At 39.8% G+C, this 20,000-nt stretch overlaps 1 protein-coding gene across 8 annotated transcripts in view; it reads left to right on the top strand.

Annotated features, from left to right (window-relative positions):
* The window catches only part of MGMT (O-6-methylguanine-DNA methyltransferase), a 325,802-nt gene that overhangs the window by 208,758 nt on the left and 97,044 nt on the right, over positions 1-20,000 (top strand). The window contains exon 4 of one of the 8 annotated variants that reach the window (XM_075935256.1): positions 1,017-1,089. The exons of the other annotated variants lie outside the window; for them this stretch is intronic. Within the exon in view, the coding sequence (XP_075791371.1) occupies positions 1,017-1,089 (73 nt within the window). The remainder of the gene's footprint in view (positions 1-1,016; positions 1,090-20,000) is intronic. 8 annotated transcript variants of the gene reach the window in all.

Here is a 20,000-nt window from a genome sequence, read left to right as displayed (position 1 = left end):
TAATATTAGTGAAAATAATTATAGAGATGCATATTCCATATAAGGTGGAGAATTTACTGACTATTCACATGTAGCCCCTCTCTCTAAAATGCCCAATGATTTTGAATTTTTGTACGTATAAAATGTGATGCATATGTATTCAGTTTTTTTCCTCTGTGTGATTGGGAGGGCTAGCCAGTTTACTGCTATTAAGTTAGTTTATTTGTAATATATTCTAGAAAATAGTTGTATGATCGTTGCTTGAATTCCTTGGATATCTGAATAGTTTCCTTTCTGTTATGCTTATCTGCCCTTTGTAGACTTTCTGAAGTGTTTCTAGACAGATTTTTTACCAATTTTGCTCCTGCATGCCCGTCTTATTTTCTTTGCAGAGCCTGGGTAGCTTGTTTGCAAAGTTTACTTGGCCGCAATATCCCTTGGGGCTTGATTCAGGACAGCATGTGCATGCAGCCCTTGAAACCATGTCAAATAGTCCCCAGATCCTAAAAGGTTGGCTACCCTTGAGATAAGGCTTCATGTTTAATGGCCTCAGTTTTTCTTTTAAGTGTTTATTTTTATAATACCTGCATGAAATGGCAAGATATTTACACTATATGTATTCATCTTTTGAGTATAACTTGGCAGTGTACTCTGGTGAGCAATAAGTAATTGAAAAATTAGTTTTAAAATATTTGTGAGTCTGTTTTTGCAGAAACACTTTCTGTGAAAATACACTTAAATGCAACATAAAAAAGGTTCTGAATATCTAAAGAGGATTATGCATTAATTATAGCTTGCTATTCAAAATCTTATTCACACAAATGGTTGGTAGTAAAAATTCTGATAAATTATGTGGAATAGGTATTTTTTAGAATTTACAGTGATCAAAATCCTACTGTCTTACTAAAACAATAGCAGCACTCCCACCATATCTATTGCAATCTAATTTAGGATTTGATATATGTTTAAATTGCTAATTATGCAAAAAATCATGATGCTGATTGATTTGAATTCACATTTATTTTTTTATAAAAAAGAAGAAGAAAATAAGGACACAGTGGGAATTCTACATGCAGACTGGATACAGAATCAAGCCCGGAAATATTTGTGGTGGGTTTCTTGTTTGTTTTTTCAAAAGCTTTATATGGTGTCAAATGATTATAATACAATCCTGTGTCATGTTTCAAATATCCAGTGCAAAATAGGGATGTGAAGGATTAACTGGTTAACCAGTGGGAGCTGAAGCAGCTCCTCACCAGCAGGACAGGAGTGGACAGGAGTGCTTCAGCCCATCCAGAGCAGCCATTGTCCATGGCGGGCACCGCAGCCAGGAGCACTCTCACCATCCAGAGCAGCCTCTGTCTGCCACAGCTATGGGCCCACCAGAGACAGGGGCTGCTCCAGCCTAGCTGTGGTGGGTGGGGATGCTGCTCTATCCCAACGGGCCTGGAGTGGCTCTTCAGCCTGCCCTCTTTAATTAGTTAACTGGGTTAAACACTATGATTAACCAGTTAACCAATTAAATGGAATTTTTCATCCCTAGAAAACCTTCCGTAACAACCATCCTTTCTGGTACGGAGAATTTAATATAAATAGGGAACTTAATTGAAGTAGATAACCCATAGTCAGTGAGGAAAATGTTTCACCAGACAGAACATGTGTGAACAAGCAGACCTTATCAGCAGTCTAGGAGTGGTGGATATTTATGTTCAGTGAAATAACTGTGGTATCACAGATCTGATGCTTCCACTAAAAAATTCTATATTTAAAAAAAAAACACAAAAAGTTACACTTCAGCTACTGGTACTTTTTTCTATAGCAGCCTTGGACTCTGGGTTTCCTGTGCAAAGTTTATGAAGGAGCTATTGGCAGAAGGGACAAAGGACAGCTGGATTTAGACTGCTTTGCTTTGGCCCCAGTGGTCCAGAAGGGAGATAATAAGAGTTCCAGTACAGTGGGTAGAAAAGTGCCTTTGACAGCCAGGTGAGCTGCCTGTTTGCATGCAGTCCCTAGGGTGCTTCACACTCTCCTTGGAAGAGGAAGAAAGGGAGCAGAGCTGACCTCCAGAGAGAGGAAATGGGCCTGATGGGTTGATTTTCCAGTCCCTTATGTGCTACAAAAGAAGTCCAGGAGGGCAGAATGTAGAGTTAGAAGCATGACTGAGGTGAAAAGAGAGGGTTTGTTTGCTTTTTTTTTACAGCAAACTACTTAGTTATTTAGATCAGAGAATCCTCCCAACACCTGGAAAAGTCAAATGAAAATGAGCATTATATTCTAATTTTCTTAAAAAGCGAAAGCATTTATTAAGGATGAAGAGTGGAAATAGGGGCTCAGATAGATAGTAGCAAATGACTTTGTCCAATCAGAGATCAGAATACTAGATTCTTTATCTGACAGGAGGAAACCCTCTGAAAATGACACTTTCTGCTTGGATAGGATGTTTCATACCTCCAAGTAGATTGTTTTAACTAGACCAACAAAACAAACTCTCTGACAAATTTAAATGGATGCATCTTTAATCTTCTCTTCTGATTAAGAGTTAGTGAACCTAACTTACATTCATACATGCTCATGTTTTTTGCTAATCATCTGAGTATGACGCAGTGGATATGCCACAGTTGTGGGGAAAGTGGAGATAATTTAACAAAGAAAGTTTGATTTAAGATAGTTACTTTGTTTACTAGAGTGTTTATATTTTATGTACTGGAAATATTTTAAGGTGGAAGGAATGTGTCTCATTGTGATTTGTGCTTTTTCTGAAACATTAGAGTTTGTTCTGTGGTGCCTAAATGTGTATTTGGTGCTTCAAGGAGGTGTAGAAAGCTATGATCCCTACCCGAGAGAGAATACTGTCTAAATGTTGCATGCAACATAACTGAAGGTGAGAAAAGCAGAGGGAGAAGGACAAGGAAATAGCAATATGTTCATTTTAGCTATAAATAAATACAAAAGGCCAAATTCTGTCCATTTGCATTTTCCTTTCAAGTCAGTGGGACTTAACCATGCAAGTACAAAGAGACAAAATAGTCTTCTTGTAGGATAGCTGTACAGATCCTCCAGGGATCAGTTCTTCATCCATTTCTGTTCAATACGTTTATCAGTGTTTTAGATAATGGCATAGAGAGTACTCTTGTAAAGTTTTGCAGACAGTTACCAGTCTAAGAGGGTTGCAAGTGCTTTGGAAGATAGAATTAGAATTCAGAATGATCTGAACAAGCTGAAGAAATGGTCTGAAGTAAATAGGATGAAATTAATAGGGACAAAAACAAAGTATTCCACTTAGGAAGGACCAATCAATTGCATGTATATAAAATGGGAAATGACTGCCTGGGAAGGGGTACTGTGGAAAGAGATCTGGGGAGTCATAGTGGATCACAAGCTAAATATGAGTCAACAGTGTAACACTGTTGCAAAAAAACCCAACCATATTCTGGGAAGTATTAGCAGGAGTGCTGTAAGCAAGATACAAGAAGTAATTCTTCTACTCTACTGTGCACTGAATAGGCCTCAACTGGAGTATTGTGTCCTGTTCTGGGCGTCATATTTCAAGAGTGATGTGGACAAGTTGGAGAACATCCAGAGAAAAGCAATAAAAATGATTAAAGGTTTAGAAAACATGACCTGTGAGGGAAGATTGAAAAAAATTGTATTTGTTTGGTCTGGAGAAGAGAAGACTAAGAGGGAACATAACATTTTTCAAGTAGATAAAAACTTGTTAGAACGAGAAGGGAGAAAAGTTGTTCTCCCTAACTTCTGAGGATAGGACAAGAAGCCGTGGGCTTAAATTGCAGTTTGTTAGACATTGGGGAAAACTTCCTGACGGGGTAGTTAAACACTGTAATAATTTGCGTAGGAAGGTTTTGGAAAGTCCATCCACAGAGCAGTTAGATAAAACACCAATCAGAGATGCTCTAGGAAATTCCTAATCCTGCCATTGGTGCAGAAGACTGAACTAAAAGATCTTTTGAGGTCACTTCGGGTCTGTCTACACTGCATTCTCTTTCGAGAGAGGAATGAATATGCAGCCGAGCGAAATCAAAAATGAAAAGTAGATTTGAATTTCCCACGCTTCATTTGCATAATCGCGTCTGGCCGCTATTTCGAAATACCCTATTTTGAGATAAAAAATGCCATGTTAGACGAGGTTATTTTGAAAGAAACTCCTTCTTTTGAAATAACCCTTACTCCTTAACAAATGAGGTTTAATGGTTATTTCGAAAGAAGGGGTTTCTTTCAAAATAACCACATTTACATGGCGTTTTTATCTTGAAATAGGGTATTTCGAAATAGCAGCCAGACACGATTATGTAAATGAAGCACGGGAAATTCAAATCAACGCTTCATTTTCAATTTCGCTCGACTGCATTTGCTTTCCTCTCTTGTAAGAGGAATGCAGTGTAGACATGCCCTTTTAGTCTACGAGTCTATGACTGTACACAGGAGGTAGTCACAATCAATCTCCCTTTTCCATCCCATATTTAATAGGGAAAAATCGTGGTTTGGATTTGAGTAAATGTGGCTTTCATAGAGATACTAAATAATGCCAAAAGTAGGGACTAGACACACTAATTTTGTAGAATTGAATGTAAGTTCCTTTTGAGTTGACAGGATCCCATGTAAGTTAAATGCTTAATTATAGAAGGAGTTGCATGATTTTATGTTTCCTTAAAAGAAGGAGAGAAGCGTAGTTCAACTCTACCAGATAGAGTATGGGATTACACTTCATTGTAAATATGAATATGTTATCACAACTGAATATGTTATCACTACTTTCTGTGGTTTGCCAAATGTGTGAATAACAGAACTGTTCTGTCTATAGGACCATTTGGGGCAGCTGCCCAGGCCCTGTACTTTGGAGCACCCTGCAGCAGCTGCCCCAACTGTCCTATGGACAGGATGGTCTCCCATATTGAGGGGCATGCACTCACTGAAGGAAGAGAAAATGTATTACATTAATAAGAACTGTCACTTGTAGAGCTATATAAAATATAGAAAGCATTTTGGTTTTGGGACACATTTTCTATCATTGTTGATGCCAGGAAGTGGAGCAACACGTGTAGCAACCTGCTCCATCCGCTGCATATCTCCCAGCCAAGTTGCTCTGCTTCACTGCATAGCAAGGAGATGGGGAAGAGGAGATGGGAAAGCAATTAAACAGGAAAATTCAGTAGATTGAGAAGGCCAAGTGGGGAATGTGCTAGATAAGATATATAAGTGAGCAGGTTAGGCAGAGGCTTGAATCATAGAATAATAGGACTGGAAGGGAGCTCAAGAGGTCATCGAGTCCAGCCCTCTGCCCTCAAGGCAGGACCAAGCTCCGTCTACACCATCCCTGACAGATGTCTATCTAACCTGTTCTTAAATATCTCCAGAGAGGGAGATTCCACCACCTCCCTTGGCAATTTATTCCAATATTTGACCACCCTGACAGTTAGGAATTTTTTCCTAATGTCCAATCTAAACCTCCCCTGCTGCACTTTAAGCCCATTACTCCTTGTCCTGTCCTCAGAAACCAAGAGGAACAAATTTTCTCCTTCCTCCTTGTGACACCCTTTTAGATATTTGAAAACCGCTATCATGTCCCCCCTTAATCTTCTTTTTTCCAAACTAAACAAGCCCAGTTCATGAAGCCTGGCTTCATAGGTCATGTTCTCTAAACCTTTAATCATTCTTGTCGCTCTTCTCTGTACCCTTTCCAATTTCTCCACATCTTTCTTGAAATGTGGTGCCCAGAACTGGACACAGTACTCCAGCTGAGGCCTAACTAGTGCAGAGTAGAGCGGCAGAATGACTTCACGAGTTTTGATTACAACACACCTGTTGATACAACCTAGAATCATATTTGCTTTTTTTGCAACAGCATCACACTGTTGACTCATATTCAACTTGTGGTCCACTATGACCCCTAGATCCCTTTCCGCCATGCTCCTTCCTAGACAGTCGCTTCCCATCTTGTATGTATGGAACTGATTGTTCCTTCCTAATTCCTGAGTCATAAAGAGGCATTGAGGTAAGTTTTTCTAAATATGTTGGAGAATTTTTGTTTTAATTTAAAGGAGCAATAGTTGTGGGATTTTATTATGTACCACAGTCTTTCACGACATTCTGCGTTAGCAGTGTATATTCTTATTCAAATACGTTCTGTGCTGAAAAACAATGTATAGAACAGATGAATAATCTCACTGGACATTTTTATGTTCATTATGTTCAATTCATTTTTCCATCACTGTGTCTTATATACATCCATCTCATACCACCTTGCATATAGAAGCTTACAAGTACATCTGAGGTCATGGATAAATGCACGCCTTGCTAGGTAAAGCTGAGCAAAACAAGTGGCATTAGAGTAACTCACAGCTATAAACCATGATTTGCTTAAGTTATGTAGGATAAGACACTTGCAGTTATAATTAAGGGTGAGGGATGAAACGGGACCACCAGCTACATGGGAAAGGGCCAGGACAATCCATCTCCACCCAGACTCCATCTCTCCCTGCCCCTGTTCCACGCTACCATGTCTCTTCCCCCAAATCTCTCTCCTGAGCGATGTGACTTGGGGGACTAGTAGGTCCAGTGCTGGCAATGGTAGGGAGGGTCTGGTCCCCCCCCCCCCACTCACCAACAGCAGTGGAGGGAGTGAAGCCACGCAGCCCTAGCTTGCTCTGCTTCCTCAGCCACATGGCTTTGCTTCCCACTGGTGAGTGTGAAGGTGGCCACAACCCATCTCCTGAGCAACATGACCAGGAGACCAGAGCAAATTGAGGTCACATTGCTTCACTTCCTCCACTGCTGCTGGTGAGTGGTGGGGTGGACCCCTACTCTGGGTGCCAGGCCCCCTTCTTTAGTCTCCCTAGATTCCCTGAGACCCTGGCCTCTATTGGCTTTGCCCTGCCTTCTATGGCATTTGTGAGGGGAGTTCATTTGCCCTTCCATAAAATCTATTTTCTCTCCTTCTCCAGTCTAGCAACTGTTTAGTTCTGTGACAGTAGAAAAATATGGTACGCTGGTTATATAAGTTCTGAATTAAAGAGTTACTACCCACTGTTTGTAGTGACCTACATCTACATGGTAAAATTAGGTCGCTGTTATAATTAGATGATATAATACAGTTTGTATGTGCATGTAAAATACATATTCTTAGTACTATAAATATTTTAAGAGGTTTGCAAGTCAGTTACTGTGTTTCCTATATAATATGTGCCTAGACTCCTATATTACAAAAATAATAATACTTAATGATAGTCATAACTTCAATTGGGTTTTAAACAGCAGCCACAAAAAAAGCTGCCATATGGCTTCTTTAGTTAATTTTAATATGAACATTCTATCCAGATTACTTCAAAATAGATTACAAATGTTACTTCATACACGGGCCAAGTAGTTTTTATAGTTTTTACTAGTGTCATTCCAGATTCTGTAGAACGTATGTTGTTAAATTTAGTTAACTGACTCTTTCACAGAGCAAAGAGAATGCATTTGACTGCGTAGAGTGGACATTTTGTTTCAACAATAATAGAAGATGTGGCCCAAAATCAAAATGCTTTCTATATTTTATATAGCTCTTAAAGTGACAGTTCTTCTGAATGTAATAAATTTTCTCTTCTACTCAGTTTAATTAGAAATTCTGATAACCTTCAGTGGGTCACTTTTTCATCAATAGAATCAAATCATGGAATAAAGACTATAAAGTAGTGTTTTATGATGATTTACCTTTGTTACACATCCATCCCAATCACTACTAGTATTATAAATCTAATCAATTGATCTCATGTTTAGAATATAAAATTAATTTAACCAATTAAGTTTAGCTTATGGAGGAATGGAATACCAAATGATATCTCTCTCCGATCTTGCACACAGCTCCCTCCAACTGAGCTACCTGACCATTTGGGCTCAGGACTGTACTTGTGTAAAAGTGGAGGAATGTTATACTGGTACATTTTATCTGGGCAATTAATTTTTGTTGTTCTTATCATATGTCATCAAAGATTAGTTGTTATCCTCTCATGCAGTGTATTTCACAAATATGTAGATATAGAATATTGTAGTTAGGGGGTTTATTATTGCAATAGAAATATGAAACTCAGTTTATAAGGAATCGGTGCATACACTTGATCAAAAATGGCAAAGAATCTGAGTACTAAAACACTAGACACTGCATGCTCACAGAAATATTTGAAATACATTCTTTTACAGCAAACAGCAATCTTAAGCTGACATAGGTAATTATGTCATTTTAATGAGCTAGACATTGTGTAAATGTCCAAATTCTGCTCACCCATGCCTTTGTGCAATACAACAAAAAATTCACTTTGCTTCCACTTAAAACTTCGGCCCTAGTGTTTTCTTCCAGAATTTCCTATGTTATCTAACTCCTATAGTTCCCTCTTTTCCAAGAGCCTCTCCCACAATGCTTGTATCCTACATAGTCAACTCCACTTACACAAAGACTGCACAGAAATTCAGCAGTTTTATGTGGGGTCTTTGTGCCTGTTTGGAGGGTAGCTTAACAGAAAAGCTTTGCCACTCTTGAAACAGGAACAAAATACTGCTGCTGACAGAAGAGCCACAGAAAACTTAAATAAACAGCAAAGCTGATAGAATTCTAGCCATTATAACCCAGCTCAGGGAACTGTGCTGCCCACCACTACCATCCCACAGCCCAGCAGGAGCCTTGAGCAGGCTCACTGCCTTCCACGCTCCTGCACGCTGCTGAAAGCAGCAGGCGGTGCCATGTGCTCTGTGTGCTACATGCCCATGGGAGGCTTTGCAGCTGCCCTTGCCCTCAGCACAATCTCACAGTTCTCATGCCTCGGCCATGTGTACGGAACAGGCAGTGCATGATGTTTCCTCCTCATACGACACATGGCTCCTGCAACTAGCTGCTTTGAGCAGCATTGGGAGGTGTGAAAGGTAGGGAGCCTACCTGAAATTCCTGCAGAGCTACTAACTGGAAACCTCCTAAGGCAAGCGTCTCCTAGCCAGAGCCTGTACCTGGCACCTCAACCCACTTCTCTCTCTTTTGCACCCACAGCCCAGGTAAGCCAAATCCTTTCTACCCCCACTCCTGCACCCATGCCCCCTCCCAGACTGCACCCCAATCTCCTACCCCAAGATGCAACCCAAACACCTGCACCCTTGCCCCAGGTCACATCCCCCTTCCAGACCCTGCATCCCCTCCTGTACTCCTCCTTCTGATCAGAATCTTCTCCTGAACCCATTAGGGATGTCAGTGTGTAGACAACTACATGATTAACAGATAAGCCTGGGTTTATTAGTTAATCTTGTCAACTATATGCACTCCTCCCTTGTTGCCTCTACTAGAGGGGGAGCAGGAGCTGATGCCCATGAGGAACTGGCTTAAAAGCTGTCTTCCCGTGAGCACTGGATCTATCAGCCCTCCCACCCCTGTGCTGCTGCCTCTGATAGAGAGGCAGCAGTGTAGAGGGTGAGAGGGGCAAGAGGGAGCAAATACGCATGGGGAGCAGGCTTTCAAGCAGGCTCCCCATGTGTGCTGACTCCCCCTCTTTGCTCCCTACATGGTGCCACCTGTTCCCCCCCTGTAGGCATCACTGCAGGGTGACAAGGGGCTCCCTGGGAGTGGGGTTGGAGCACACTGGCTGCAGGCTCCGACTCCAGGGGCTATCAAATAGTCATGTAACCACTGACATTTCATGCGGTTACATGACTATTCAGTTACTCACCCATACCCAAATCACCTTCCTGACCCAAAACCCCCTCCTCCACCCCAGTACTCTACCCTGAGTAAGGATGGTAAGGACTAGTCGTCTATTCGATAAGCAAATGCTTATCGGATAGTTAGTAGACTAGTCAATTCTCCCCTCCCCCTTGCTTTCTCTACCAGATAGAGACAGCAAAGGTGGGGGGGAAGAGGAGGTACTTCATCCCGGGCTGCCCCTTTGAAATGCTGCGGTCGCGTTTCAAGGCGGCAGTGCCACATTGAGCCTGGGGTCAGCTGGGGACCCAGCTGATCCTGGGCTCCACACGGTATTTCCACAGAATCCAGGATCAGCTGGGAAGTCCCTAGCTGAACCCGGGTTCTGGGGAAATGCCACTCAGAAGCCACAGTCAGCTGAGGAGTCCCCAGCTGATCCCAGGTTTTGCTGAAATGCGTCTTAAATGCTGGGAAGCCACAGCTGACCCCGGGCTCCATGCTGCGCTTCCACTTTGAAATGCACGCTTCAAAGTTGGCACACCCACATGCAACCCATAGTCAACTGGACTTCCCACTGGCCCCAGGCTGCACTCAGAGTTCCGCATTCCTCCTTTGAAATGTGCAAGAGCCTCAATGGGAAGTACCTATAGACTAGTCAAGTAGTCAATGGAAATTCCATCGACTACTTGACTAGTAAAACAACTGATAGTTAACATCCCTAATCCAGAGCTCCCTTCTGCACCCAAAATCCATTCCAGACCTCCCCACCACCACTGCCTCCATTAATACCATGGAAGAACGCAGCCCTTGACCACTTACCAAATCTTGTAGTGGCCACTAGCAGAAATTATTGCCCACTCGTGCAATAGAGGCTTTGAGGATAGAACATAGGCATGACCAGTTAATCCTTTGGGGGAGCATAGAAGGTCCTGTATTCTTTTAAAACATATTTGGTTGAGAGGGGAACTATGCACATGAGTCACAATTTTGCCCCTGAAAAAAATAACCCAGACAAGACCCTACTTCAGAAAACTCATATCAGAAAACAGACTTTTTGCCTCAGGTACATCTCATGTTCTCTTTAACTTCATAGGCTTAATTGACTGGGGAAAAGTTCTATATCCCTGGTAAAAAGTCCAAGTAAACTCTGGCAAGAAGTCCAAGCTTTGTGTATGATAATTTAGGCAAAGGTTGGAATGGCTGGAGTTTTATCCTCAGTGAAGAACAACCATTCCACAACTGCTACTAGGGTTGCTAGGCAGTCCGGTATTTTTGCCTCCTGTCCAGTAAAAAAAAATTCAGAGAATACCGGACACCTAAAATATCCGGTATTTTCTGATTTTTTTTCCCCAGCCAGGAGGTGAAAATGCCAGGTACCTGGCAACCCTACAAACACTCTGTGCCCGGCCTTCCTCCCCCCCCCCAACACACACCCCTGGCTCCCAACACCCCCCGACCCCAGCCCCCATGCTTACCTGGTTCCGCAAGGTTGCCGGTACAAAATGGCTGCCGACCCCTGGGTCTTAGTGCTCAACTGCTCCCCTGTTCCTGTCCCTGCACTCACTCTTAAAGGGGACATGCTGTTTTATTTAAATGTTTTTTCTCAACAGCTTTGGTCTCTCCCTCCCCCCCCCCCCTTTTTTTTTCCTTCAACAGAATTTTTCCCAGTGGTTGTTTTTTTTTGGGGGGGGGGGGAGGTGTTCGGTATTTTTGTTTCAACCATCTGGCAACCCTGACTGCTACTGTAGTGTTTAAGCTTTAATAGCAATTATTGTCTGTTATATGTTTGTTAGTGGAGGCTTTGGCCATTAGCAAATAGTTCTAAATCTGTAATAATAAGCACAGAGTCTCTATAGATTCTCTATGCCCTCCTTCCTATTATTTATTTATTAGATTTTGCACACCCTTTTAAGAGCAGCTGAAAGCAGAATTTCTTTTGGAAATGTTTGTAAGGTGTTTTGAATTCTTTAGGGGAAAGTTCTATATTTAAAATAAGAGTTTATTATTTCACTTTGGGATATTGAGTTGCAGGAAAATAATGCCAAATATTGCTACAGAGAGCATAGATATGCATGTTTAATTGTCTATATATAAGCTAGAAGGAATTCTTTGTCAGCACTTGGTTTTTGAACTTATCTGCATTCTCAAAGCATTTGCCTAGAGTACCTTAAACAAAAAGATGCTATGAACACACACAGAACAACAATGAATTATAAATTTAAAACACTTTTTGCAGATTGATTCTTACTCTGACTTAAACTGGAAAATTGTGTATGATCTCTAACTTTGAATGCTACTTTAATTTCCGTGAAAAACAGGAAATGTTGAAATATATAGTAAGTGGGTGAGCTGTTGTATCAAAAGTACTATGCAATAGTAGGTTTGATGAAAATATTAAATGGCCTGCTAGACTGATTGATCATTTAAATAGCCTCCAGTTTCACAGTGTATATCTGCAGTAGAGCTAGTAATACGCATGTGCTGATAATGGAAACTGTAAAATATTCATTTTTTTACATTAGGATACTGTCCATTAAAAATGCAGGATTGTGGGTGATGCACAGTGTTCAATACATTTTCAGTAACATGGCAGGATTGCCCCCCCCCCCCGGATATGAGCAGTGGCACATCACTTCTGGCTTATGCTGGCTAATGTTTATTTTTAGCTTGTTTTAAAGCCTCCAGATTAGGAGAAGAGCTGTATTTATGTATACTCCATGGACTACCAGTGCTAGTTCAAGGAAATATAATTTCTTACAATACATGCACATTTTTGGTCATTTTTGCATTTTTAAAAAGTACAAAAAATTATTTGTCTCTAGTGTTTGGTACTTTATAACAGAAGCTCTGAGAGTTTTGAAAATATTGTTGCTGTTTCCATCTGTACAAAGCTTATATTAGCTTTATAAATTCAGCTATCAGCTGATGCTGAAGCCTTCCACACTTTGGTTTATTTATATGGCTTCCCTTGAGTCAAAAAATTCTGTGTGTATAATATGCAAGTGTAATAGAGAGACAAATAGGTATGGTGTTTGTCATGAGCAATTTTTTGGTAATTCCATCTGATCTAGCCAATGCTACTGCTCAGCTAGAGAGTGAATTTATACAGTTACACTTGATATATGGGAATTCATTATTATAGCACTGAAATTAATAGTATTTCTAGACAATGATGCAGCAGATAGGGATGATTCCTACAGGTTATTGCCTCTAACTTTTCAAGAATTTCGTGATAGTAAGCATATGCCATTGATTACCATTGAACAAAGTTTTCTCTCATGGAGACACTTAAAGAGGTGGATACTCTGTGTATGCTATGAAGGCGCTAATTCAGCAAAAGCAAAATGTTGGGCTCACCAAAGAGAATTAAAACTATGAAATACAACATCAGAAACAGGTTAGTTCAGTGATACAGTTGAAACATTTTCAAATCCGTACATAACTCCCATTAACTGAATGGAGTTTGTGCATTTAAAATTTGAAGGGTGATCTTATTAAAACTTTTTTTACCTCCTTAATTATTTTTTTTAAAAAAAGGAAATCAACATTTTTGTGAAAAGTATCTTCTTCTTTGAAGTACTTGTGGTATTTTGTTGGTGTTTGTAGGAAACTGTTTTCAAGAAAGCAAGTTCCGTTGAATGGAAAAAAATGAATTTCATGTTGCAAAGTCATGCTTTCTATATTTGGCTGAATTACTGTTTATTTTCCCATGACTGTTAACAAACGTTATAAAGCAAATATGTAGCCTGACTTTGCGCTCTTTCAGTGTTTTAATCTTATCCTGCCTTTCATGGAAAACATGCCCTGTGGATGACTGTAAATTGTGGTTTTTAGGGTTTCCCAAATATTTCTTGTGTGTATCTTGGGGTTGTTTGTTTAAATTCTAAATGTCTATTATATGGGCACTATTAAATTTTTCTAATACATTTGCTTTGGATTTTGTGGTTATAACAAGAAGAACCTTAGCTTTGATTTCATGTTCTTTTTTAAGAAAATGCTAGAGTGTAGCTGTCTCAAGTGCCTGGTTTATTTTCCAAATGCATTTGCTGTGTGATGGAACAGATCTTGCCATATATTGGCAGCATTATGGAGTTAGATTCTTGGCTGAACTCTCTGGAGATTCCAAACGATCACACTCGTTCATGGTAAAATAACTAAAAGTAACACATACTGCAGATTAGTTCCAAGGCCACTAGCATTATTTATTTAACAATGAATGAGTATATAACAACTATTAAAAATCTGGCTCTGACTGCTTAACACAAAGCTGCCATCCAACCTGATTTGGAAGACTATTAAACCTCCAAAAGATATATTCAGATAAACAGAAGTATGAAAATTCCATGTTGGAGCTCACATTTTATGTTTGTCAACTTTTTGTAGATAGCTAAGAGAGTACAGATAGCCTTTAAGATCACCCAGAGTTTTAGGCTTAAACAAAATTTAAGGTGGAGATGAAGCCTCTACCTTGATAAAGCTGCTTTTGTTTTATATGTCAATTATTTGTTAAATATTTAATATTGTTAAATAGAAGTACTAACTACAAATATTTAACACCTCTTTAAAGAGAGATTTAAAAAAAAACTGCCCAGGTTATGATCTGCTTTTTCTGTGGCTATAAGTAACTTTCTGTTCACATTTGAGAAGAGGTAGAGTTTAATTTTTCTTGCTTCTCCTATGCAGTTCAACAACCATCCCTCATTTTTTGAGGATAAGGATTGTATTCTTTTAGATCCTAACATACCTTACTGGATTAACTTTAATCTCCTCTGATGGCCAAAACTACATCCAAAACCTGCATCCAAAATTACTTCTGTTAGCTTCCTAGTTTCTCTCCAACAGTTTCATTTCTGAACTCTGCCAAATGCAATCTAATTTCTTTTTAACGTAGCTTTTAATTAATACTTCTTTACATTTCTGTCATCCCCATAACTTTATACACCCTACTTTTATTTTTAGTCTACTGTCACCATAGAAACCTTCTTTGTGACTCAATATTTCATTTTTTGGAAGAAAGTCATGTTTTCTAAACAACTTTTACTTGTCAAGCATATGTAGAATAGGGTAAAATACAAGATATCGGTTTTTCCAACTTTTACATACATAAATTAGAATATGAAATGCATTTTATAGCACTAATTGTAGCTGTATATCTCAAAGGCTGTCTTTACATTATATGTGTACACCATTTGTGCTTAGCATTATAGGGTCCCGACTATAGATTGTTGAGTAAATATAAAAAATTAATACAGTTGATTAAGGTTCAGAGTAAATCATACTGTTTGCTTTTTGAGCAGTTAGATGTTCTGTCACAACTTTAGGAGTGTATAATAATCATTTAAATTTGGAAGGGTTCACTTTTTCCCAGATCCAGATATAATATTATAGAAAGGTTCAATGTTAATTATACAGCCTTTGTATTGATAATTTTTTTTTGGAGAGATTACTGTAATTTGTCAGTAATGGATTCTGGTGCCATCTACCTCTCCTTTGACTTTCAGTAGCCATGAAGGTCAGTCATATGCCAATTTTACAGATTGTATGCAGATACTTTAATACTTTATAAAAACGCCACAGGAGCTTGCCAGAATCCTAGAATGTGTTGACTACTGCTCCAGTTCTATTTCCATTAGGGATGTAAGCAGCTAGTCAACTGTCTGATAAGCAAAAACTTATTGGATAGTCTACTAGTCCTTCAATTAGTCACCTTCTCCCCCCTCCCCTTTGCTGCCTCTATCAGAGGTAGCAAGGAGGAGGTGGAGGAACTGGTGCTGGGGGGAGCCAGCTTAAAAGGTGATTCCCCCAGCACCATCTCCACGGGGGGGTAGGGAAAGCAGGGGGTTGGGCCCAGTTCTAGATGCTGCGCTTCTGCTTTTTAAAAGTATTAAGAGCCTGTTGGCTCTTAATATATTTAAAAATCAGAAGAGCAGTGCCAGGTTCCCCCCACTGCGCTCCAGTCTTTTAAATGCATTTAAAAATCTAAAGCGCAGTAGGGGGGCCCAGTGCGAAACAGGAATCAGCTGTCCCAGCTCGCACTGGGTCCCTCCCCACTGTATTTCATTCTTTTAAAAGTAGTAAATACTCTTAATACATTTAAAAGGCAGAGCCACAGTGTGATTAGCTCTTCTGTGGCTCTCCCACTTATCGACTAATTAACTAGTCAATGGAAAATCCATCAACTAGTTGATTAAACTAAATTTAACATCACTAATTCTCATGGAGGGAACCTAACCATCTCAAATTCAATCAGTTTTGTTTCCTGAGATGAGAGAAAATACTTCACAGCAAGAAAAGATTGGTTTTTTATTCAAGTGGAGATATTGCTGATTCACCAAACTGTCAACTACTTGCAAAGGTTCTTCTACTCTAAACTTTCTAGTTATTATAACTGAGTAAAAATACCCCATTGTCTCTGCTGGGGCATATAATGGCACAAACTGTCCATGATACAGTAAGTTAGACTTTAGGCTGGATGACCACCACCCACGTTCTAATTTTCTATCAGTAGCTTCATCTGTCATGGTTCACCTGAATTCAAAGATAACCTATGAGATATTACAAAGGGAGCTACTCAACTATATGCAAAAAAAAAAAAAAAATCATGTCTTACTAAGCTTTTGGGTAATCCAGTGCCAACTGTATTCTTCCAGAGAGCTATAAGATCCTAATCAGCCATTAAGTCTCACAAGTGATTGCAAAACTATTAAAAAGAGCTTATTAACTAACAATCAGACATGGTCCTTCCTTAATTATTCAAGGCCAGCAGGTCAAAAGAAAAAGTCCAGCACAGTGGTCTTTGTGATCTCTACCACATGGTGCTCAGGAAGGACATGGTTTTGTCTACTATTGATCTGATAGGTGACAAGAAACTAAGCAGTTATGATTAGAAGCAGCCCCCTGCTTTCTTTGGTTTCTCTTTGAACTTTTTGTTAAAAAGAGATGTATAGGCTATGTGCTGGGGGTGGGGAGAGTTAGATCTGTAAAATCTTGTTTCCTAACTTTTTGGGATAGTACTATTGCATTGTGAATCTAGAGTAACTTCATTGACTTCTCTAGCCATCTATTTTCTTTACTGGTAGTTATATCGCTATATCAGCCTTGCAAAATCCACCTCTACTCAGTCATGTAAAAAACATTCACAGGCTAAGTATGAACAGATTCATTTACTTCTACAGCATCTTTATTTTTTTTTGAAACATGCTAAATTTCTTACCCTAATTTAAAAATATGAATCCAGTGTTCATAATAGTGTGCGTCACTGCTAATTCAGTAGCAGATATAGTGTAGAACCTGTTGCACTTCATGGGGATGAGGCCTACCCTAGTGCACTCTTTAATGAGGCGAGAGGCTGATTGTATTGGTGTTCAGCTTCTGGGGCATGAGGCAGGTGGATTTTTTATTTTTGTTTTACCTGTAAAATCCCATTGTCCAATGGGAAGTATGTGTTGAGAAAAGGCCCAATTTTTCTCCCACTGGAATTTCAATGAACTTCACTGGCTGCAGGATTGAGAAACTTCATACAAAGTTGCTACTAGGCTAATAGTACTCCATTGTATCTGATTTGATGCTTGCGCTTTCTCTGATAGCACATATCTCACATGCTCACAAATTTATGCAAATTCTGTTATTCCACAGATTTTGAATTAGCTCAGTTTAGAGACTCCAGGGCAGCAGCTGCCATTGTTGAAAGGCTACAATTTCTTTTTTGTTGTTTAATATACTTTTAGTAGCTTTTGTTGTATGTTCTTTGATCAGGCTTGAGGGGTTTTGGTTGTTGTTTTGGGGTTGGGCATTTAGAATGAGGGAGAAGTATTACTTTGTTTTAGTCAGCATGAAGTTCTTGCTCCTTTTCAACTATATATCCTAATGTTTTCAAAATTATATCTTCAGAAACATGTTGAGTGTAGGAAGAGCTGATTGATGAAGTTCAACAGTAGATGTCTGTGTTATCAGTTATCAGAAGGAAACATGGACAGTTGATACAAAAGGGAATTGGAGAGACTGTGGGGACAATTAGAAGAAAATATGAGAGAGAGAAACAAAGACAAGATGGACCTTCTGGTCAAATAGAATTTCATTTCTATATTCTATTGTGGCAGCATTGTTTATTAGGAAGACCACCAGCATACATTCAGGAAAAGTCAGTGCCATTTACTTGCACACTTATGCTAATTTCAGTGGAACTTTCTTGTATATTTGAAAGCCTGGAAAAAATACTTAATTTTCACATTTAGCTTTATCTGAATATGGCATTCATATTATTAGAATTAGAAAATAAAGTTTGAATCAAATATAATCACTTTAATAACAAAAATAAATTTTGGCTTTATTAGAATTAATTTGAAAATACACTGAAAATAGAGAAAGGTCTGTCAATAAATTTTCTTTCTGGAGTGAGAAATTCCTACAAAATTAGTTTTTTTCCTAGTGCAAGGCAACATTTAAATAATTAAAGGCTACTTGTCATTATTTCTGTAGGCAGAGATTTGAAAAGCTGTAGTGTGAGAGGGTTGTGGATGAAGACAGTATAACTTATATTTCAAGTAACTTTATTACTTTAGCCTCAGCCTTGTTTTTAGAAGTGCAGACGGTGGTTACCTACACTGTCGTTGGCTCCCTAATTCAAGAGCAAAGCAGGCTTTAACTTCATTCATTTGGATCCTATCGTGATCTGAAACAAACAGACAAGAGCTGAACCTGAGGTTCTCTCAAAAACAAAAGAAGACCCACCTAACCTATTGTATCCTACACTGTCAGTGCCTCATATTCCACAAATAGCACACAGTTCTAACATGCCTATTTGAGGCTATCTGCTGTAGGGATGTTTCTTAGCTGTTGTACTGTTAAAAATACTAACTCGGAGATCCTAGGAACCAGCAAAAACATTGTTTCTACAGTCAAAGCTAGTGACTCAGTCTTTTGTTTAGGATGGGGGTGGGGGAATTGGAACCTTGTCAGAATCACTGAGAGTCAAACAGGAATTTTTGTGCAGTAAGTTTCCAGATTTGATAACCACTAGGAAGGAAGAAGCATGCTTTTCCTTATTGGTGGGGCAGAGTTCTTGACCAAAAGAAGAGTGATAAATTTAGATTATTTTGGCAACTGTAGGTCATTACTGGCATTACAGCAGCTCATTGCTAGTTCATAAAGTTACTCTTACAGGTTATGAATACTGAAGCTTCTCTAACTATCATGGCCTACTCCATCATCTTCATTCATTATTGTCAAGAAGATATCCTCTTCAGAAGACTGGGCATCAAATTAAAAAAGGATAAAAGAAGAAACATTTTTACAGTATTTTATAATTAAAAAAAAACACTTTGCATGATAGAATAAAATGGAAAATTCTTTAGAAGAGAGAATTGCAATTGATGGTTTTCTAGATATTTTATATTTGTTTGATATACAGTAAAACTCCTTTAGTCCAGCATCTGATGGTCTGGCACTCCTGATGGTCCGGCACCATCAGGAACTCAGAAGTGCTCCGGGCAGCCGGACCATTGGAGCTGCTCTGCCTCCGGCTTCCCTGATTCAGCCGCTGCTGAAACTGACCAGCGGCTAAACTGGGGAAGCCCGGGGCAGAGCAGCTGGAGTGCTGCCGGTAGGTCCCGTAGCACTGCCCCTCGGCGCTGAGGGACCAACCCGGCAGCACCCCAGCTGTCCCCGATTCAGCCGCCGCTGAAACTGACCAGCGGCTGACTCCGGGAAGCCCGAGGCAGAGCTGCTCTGCCCTAGCTGTCCCCAAGAACAACTGGGGTGCTGCCGGGTTGGTCCCGCAGTGCCAAGGGGCAGCGCTACTGGACCAACCCGGCAGCACCCCAGCTTCTCTGCCGCAGGCGTCCCAATTCAGCTGCTGCTGAAACTGACCAGCAGCGGCTGAATCGGGGATGCCTGGGGCAGAGCTGGACTATCGGAAGGGGGGGCTATGAGGGGTCTGGGGTGGCATCCCCCCCACACCACCCTAGACCACTCATAGCCCCCCCTTCTGATAGTCCGGCATATCAGATAATCGGGCACTCCCTGGGTCCTAAAGGTGCTGGATTATCGGAAGTTTACGTACTAAGTAATTTCAGTAATTGCTGTGCTTTTAAAGATAGACAGATACTTCATAAAGCAGTCATAGCTTGTACAAATGAGAACTGTTGAATATTTTAATCATTGGTTGAACAAAGTCTATATAGATGTTGTAGATATGTATTTTGCTGTAAAATGTTTATATACATAAATCCGTTGGTTACTCCATAATATTTAGTAATATACTTTTTCTTCATGTTTTAGTCACATGCTCTTCCACCATGGTAAGTGAAGCTACCATATGTCAGTTCTTATTGAGTAACATCAGAGG

This window comes from Pelodiscus sinensis, chromosome 8 (genome assembly GCF_049634645.1).
Source record: "Pelodiscus sinensis isolate JC-2024 chromosome 8, ASM4963464v1, whole genome shotgun sequence".
Taxonomy (NCBI): domain Eukaryota; kingdom Metazoa; phylum Chordata; order Testudines; family Trionychidae; genus Pelodiscus; species Pelodiscus sinensis.
Note: the sequence above shows the minus strand (reverse complement) of the source record. Positions and strands in the feature narration are given on the sequence as shown.